Below are 6265 nucleotides of genomic sequence, written 5' to 3'. Positions count from 1 at the left end.
ACTACATAACAGAATAAAATAAAAATAACAAACAATAGTTTGATTGGAATATATAGTTTGTTTGTTTGTTTGGGTTTTTTCTTTTTGTTTGTTTTACTATATAGTTTTTGTAATATATAGTAAGAAAGTCCCTGCTTGGCCATAAAAAAAAGTTTCCGTCTAGTTTTAATTAAGCAAAAATGAACAAGCCTGTTCTTAAATAATTACTGTATGATCAATTATCTTTCAGCCAAATAAAAGTTAGTGAAAGGATGTGATATGTATGATTTAATTTCCTTAACAACCAATAGCACACCCATTGGTCATAGAAAAGATGTTAGTCTGTTTAGGGAGGGTCAAATAACTGGCATGCAAGCATCCAAGGAGATTGCAGAAACTTCTAAAACGAGGTTAAGCATTACTGGAAACTTGAAGGATAGCAGGGAACCATCATCTTCAAGAAAGAATATTGAAAAAATCTTGAATTGTCTTGATTGGCAATCACTACAAGGTTTGGTTAAACAAAACAGTTGAACTCAGGGTTATGTTTAAAAAAATGTAAGAGCCTTGTCATTTTCTGTCAGCTGCAGAAAAAGCTTTATGCCACCATCACGCATCATTCAGCGCTAGTTTGCCCTGACAAACGTTTCCTTGTTGTCAGTCCCTGATAGAAACCTGGTTGGTGGAAGCGATAAGATTCTGCCATTTCATTGATTACATCACAAGGCATTTTCTTCTCCAGGAAACCGAGTTGCAGGAATGTAAGCTCCCGCCCAATGCTTTTACACTTATCATCAGACCAGAAACAGAAAAACAAATTTCCTGCTCATCTGCTAATGCAAGGATCTACAGTAAACGTGATTTTCCCTATATAAATAATGACATTGAAAGAATGAAAGAATAACCATAAAGTAAATGTCAGGCTCCCAATGAAAGCAAAACTGAAAAAACAGCACATGAAACACACACTGAAAGCATTGCAGAATTTATAAATTTATAAATTTCCGAAGACGCACCTCAAGCGCACATAAAACAATAATGCTTTCATGCTTAAAATAAGAATAACCTGAAAAAAATCTTACGTTCATCCCTTTTAGAATTATTAGTAAATGTTTTTATTAGGGCTTTTATTTGTGTCAACTAAGTTGCAAAGAGGTACTTTTGAAAAAAAAGTGAACGATTTTATAAAACTTCTTATAAAACTTATTAACTATGGAAAATGTACTGTTGTCGAACAGGAACATCTTTGACTACATAAAAAGGAGGAAACAACCTTCATAATGTATCCATTATCTAACATTATAGGATATTGAATGCTGATTTATCTGATCAGAACTAAATGTTTCCTTTTTACAGTAAGACTTGAATAGCTTTTATGGTGGCAAAGAGTTGCTATAGTTTATGATTCCATCTGAGAGACTGAACATTAGTGAGGTTCTTACATTCACACCTTTGTCCTTCACTGATAATTCTCCATTTGTTTGTGAGGTTTATCGATTTTTTTTGCACTGGGAAAAAAAAAATGTATCTTTCTCCCTCTTCTCCAGCAGGAAAAATATATCCATGATGTAATTTTTTTTTCAGTAATTCTTTTATTGCACAGTTCTTTGTGTTTTTTTTTTTTTTTTGTTTGTTTTTTACTAAGCTTAATTCTAAAAATAATTGCTTTGAATAGTTCTTTAAGTGCACCTCCGCTTGGCCTCCAATTTTATCCGGAAGAGTAGGAAGCTTGTGGATCAATTCTATAAAATTTCATGCAGGAAAGAGTGCAAAAATTTGAAATCAGGTAAGAAAAAACAAATCTCTAAATACATAATGTATTTATAGAGGCTTCACATGCAACAGAACTAAAAAAAAAAAAATCAAGCATTATTACTGAAGACATCAGCCATGCACATCTTAGTTGCTGCTGTTGGATGTCCTCGTTATTCCTGAACCACTATATGTTTAGGACTGTAATGAATTTACTAATAATTTTTAAAGGTAAAATTGAGGTAATTGTGGCAAGTGGTTAGTGTTCACACATCGAGTCCAGAATCCCATCACCTAGATCACTGCAGAGGAAATCATTCATTGATTTACCTAACCGCTTAATGCAATTCAGGATCACGGTGAAGCTAGAGCCTATGCCAGCAGTCTTTGGGCAAAAGGCTGGGTATATCCTGGACAGGTCGCCAGTCCATGGCAGGGCCACACAGAGATAAACAACCACTCACACACACCCCTAGGGGCAATTTAGAGTAACCAGTTAACCTAACATGCATGTCTTTTGATGGTGGGAGGAAGCTGGGGTACCCTGAAAGAACCCACTCATACACAGGGACAACATGCAACCTCCACACAAAAAGGCCACTGACCAAACCTTGCCCCAGCCAAGGATCAAACCAGTGACCTTCTTGCTGTGAGGCCACAGTGCAAACCATCGTGCCACTGTGCAGCCCAGAGGAAATCATACATGAGTTAAAGTCCCCTTCCTGTATCCTGAACATTCCTCTGACACAATATCAGCCTTGAGACTTCTGATTCTGGGTCAATGCTGGTCAATATCTGAAACAAGTCATGAAACTAATTTATTCATCACATCTGTTTTCAGATCTACTGTGATGGGGTTGCTGGTGAGGATAGTTTCCTAATGATGTGTTTCTGTATATGCAACTCACTGTGTTTTCTCTTGCCTGTTCTCTTGATGATGCACTGCTCATTGGGATGTATATATAAAATATTATTTACAACTAAGTTTGCCTTGTCTTTGAGAAACATTAATTTTTGGAACAGTCATTGACTTTCACACATCTTCTGTCAAACTGGAAACCCTCCTTCCATATTTGTTTATCAAGGACTCAGTGTTTAGTGATTGTTGTTGTTTAACCAAAACATGATCACTTCAATTGCATAAAATAACATCTGGGATTTTTTTTTTTACTTCACAACCAGTCATAAATGAGCCATCCCGTCTTTTACTTGGAAGCATTGCAAGCCCAAAACTTAAAAGCTTTTTTGTACTAATACAACACATGAAAATATCTTGTTTATTTTTATTAAATGAGGATAAAAGTATAACTGAAATCAACGATGCCTGACCCAAACCCACAGATTTGCCATAATCTTTGGGTTTCAGCTCGATTTTAGTTCAGTTCTTGATTGATTTCTGTTTTGTTATTTCCTCAGGTCTTTGTGTTTTTAGCTTCCTTCCTCTATTTCTATTTGATTCAGTTTTACAGTAGGCCTATTTCCTTATCTGCTGGATAGAGTCTGTTCCTTGAGTATTTAGTTTAGATCACTTCCTGGTCACCTGGATTCTTTTAGCTGATTATAGCACCTGCTCATCTTGTTTTAGTCACTCAGTGTGTCATCTGCCCAGTTTTCTTTGTTCTTTCCCAGTTCATTTTTTACCATCACATTTCCATCTAGCATGTATTTCATTCTTTTCCTTTTTTGTCTGCGTTGTGTTTTGTTTTATAAAATAAATCTTTTTTGTTGTTTTATTCTTAGAGATGTTCTGATCCCATTATTTTCTGCCTGATGAATCCAGTACTAGAGGTTTAGGTATCTGCTGATACTGAGGGCTCATCTGATAGTTGAATTCTTTTATTAAGCGCTCTATTAAATTCATGATTTAAATAACTTATATTTATGATAGACTTTGATGTATGAAAATATTGTGACTATTATTCAATGGGCTGGCGCAGGTTAAACTATAAACATGACCTGACTTATTAAAACAAAACCGGTATAAAACTTAAAAATCCATCCATCCATTTTTCATTCCATTTAACGGTCGCGGTGAAGCTGGAGCCTATTCCAGCAGTCATCGGGCGAGAGGTAGGTACACCCTGGACAGGTCTCCAGTCCATCACAGGGCCAACACAGAGAGACAAACAGCCATTCACACTCACCCTAGGAACAATTTTGAGCAGGGGTGCCCAAGTCTGGTCCTCGAGATCTACCATCCTGCTGTTTTTAGGTGCAACCCTTCTCCAACACAGCTGAATCAAATAAGTGGCTCGTTCACAGGCCTCTGCAGAGCTGAATGACATGCAGAACATGAATTCAGTTACTTGACTCAGCTGTGCTGGACAGGGGTTGCATCTAAAGGTTGCAGGATGGTAGATCTCGAGGACTGGACTTGGGCACTCCTGATTTAAAGTAACCAATAAACCTAACATATATGTTTTAGGGCAGTGGGAGAAACCTTTAAAAATCTGTAGCTCAAGTGGATTTACAACGGACATTTTCCATAATAAACAGGGGCTGGTCATTCAAGACAAGAGAGTCTAAAACAATCTTTCTGTCTTTCTTTTGTGAATTTTATGTTTTTTGAAAGGTCGCGAGCTGTGTGGTAGTAAGCAAAGGAACAAGATCACAAATACGGGTGGCTGAAATGAGCTTCCTCCACAGAGTGGCTGCATGCTTCATTACAGATAGGGTGAGGAGCTCAGTCATCCAGGAGAGGCTAGAGCAACTGCTCCTTCACATCGAGAGAAACCAGCTGAGGTGGTTCAGATATCTGGTTAGGATGCCTCCTGGACACCTCCCTGGTGAGGTGTCCGAGGCAAATCGCAGCAGGTGGAGGCCCCGGGGAAGATGGCCTGGGAAGCCTCGGGATCCCCCCCTGATCAGCTGGTATATGAAGCTGGGGAGAGGGAAGCCTGGGTTTCCCTGCTTAGGCTGCTGCACCCACAACCTAACACTGCAGCAGCAGAAAATAAATAGTCGGACGAGTGACATTAGCCAGTGTTTGCTGTTGCTGTTGTTTGTTGGGCTGTTCATTTAAGATACTGTACCTCCTTGTGCTTTTTAACAGGGCCGCAACACGAAGGCTTTATTAGGTTTTTGGTATAAAAGTTGGAAGCATATTTTCAATATCTTTTTATACACAAACAATAAATGAAGAAAACTTTGGAGGACTTTGGTTTGCTTTATTTATTTTCATCTTATTACAGTTGCTACAATATTTGAATTTGATCAATTACACCTGAGTAACCAGATAAAGACTTTGAAACAACAAAGAAAAAGCACGAAATCAAAAGATAAAGATGCATGTTTTCTGGAAAGACATATGTCAAGACCACAAAAAACAACGATGCTTTGAAAAAATTACAAATCTATTGATTTATCCTTTCAGTGAATTACATAAATAAATGTGCAAATTTGAAATGACTATTTTTGTAATCATCGTAGACTTTAAAAATTGAAAAGTAAACAGCAAAATTGATCGTACATTTTGTCAGCAGACCCTCTTTTGCTTTTTTCTTCTAGGGTCTAACAGTAACCTGGGTGGATGGATTGAGAACAGCCCAGTGAGCTCCCAACGAGGTGAGACCTCCATGCACCCGGCCATTCAGGAAGACCAGCTCAGCCTCCTCGTTTGTTGGATACATGTTGAAGGAGTGACCTGCAGGTTGGCCTGCATACAGGGATCGACCCCTGCTGGTTGTGATCACCAGAGACTGCACATAGTGAGCATACTTTCCAGAAATCTGAACAATGGTTTCACCATCATACAGCTCCAGCTCATGTACATCACCATATGTGTAACCACCAACATTAGACCAGACGAGGCCGTATCTCACCTGGATGCTAAAGAACAAAAGGAACAATATGAATTATTTCCATATATCTTCTCCTAAATACAATTGCTTAAAGAGAAAGTGCCCATCCCTCCACAGTGAATGTTTAATATTTACCCGTAGATGTGACCACTGTAGGTATCCCACAATCTTACTGCAGTGATTCTTCCCATTCCAGTAATTACATATGAAGAGCCACTTCCTGACCCCACTGGTGGGGAGAAGGAGAACCGAGGCTGGGCTGCAGGACGGGAAAACATGCAAAAATGTCATTTTTCACCTTAAAGCAACTACAAACGTGAAGTAACCTTGTGAACAATAATTATGGCACTCATTTAGATAAATGGAAACTTAAGGAACACATTATCTTATTGAAACATAAGTTTAAAAGACAAGAGATCACTTACGTCCAGCCGACACAGAAAGTGCAAGAAGAGCGAAGACAGCAAGGGAAAGCATTCTGTAGAAAAAAAAGTAAATATAAAAAATTAACCAATTGATTTAAAGCAAAAGTATTATTATGGATATGTATAATTCTTACCTGGGGGATAGTAATATATATATATATATATATATATATATATATATATATATATATATATATATATATATATATATATATATATATATATATATATATATATATATATATATATATATATATATATCTACAGTAGATTTAGCAAACTATAAAAGTGATTATAAGTATGTATAAT

At 37.2% G+C, this 6265-nt stretch overlaps 1 protein-coding gene across 1 annotated transcript; it reads right to left on the bottom strand.

Annotated features, from left to right (window-relative positions):
* Positions 1 to 5234: 5234 nt before the first annotated feature.
* LOC306769918 (zymogen granule membrane protein 16-like) lies at positions 5235 to 6008 on the bottom strand (the record flags this gene model as incomplete). Its single annotated transcript, XM_079258685.1, has 3 exons — positions 5235 to 5559; positions 5667 to 5790; positions 5957 to 6008. 3 exons carry the CDS (start codon positions 6006 to 6008, stop codon positions 5235 to 5237), a joined length of 501 nt encoding a protein of 166 aa, XP_079114811.1.
* Between the last annotated feature and the right edge of the window lie 257 nt (positions 6009 to 6265).

This window comes from Telmatherina bonti, assembly GCF_933228915.1.
Source record: "Telmatherina bonti genome assembly, chromosome: 19".
NCBI lineage: Eukaryota > Metazoa > Chordata > Actinopteri > Atheriniformes > Telmatherinidae > Telmatherina > Telmatherina bonti.
The sequence above is the reverse complement of the archived record's forward strand: the minus strand, read 5'-3'. Positions and strand labels throughout refer to the sequence as shown.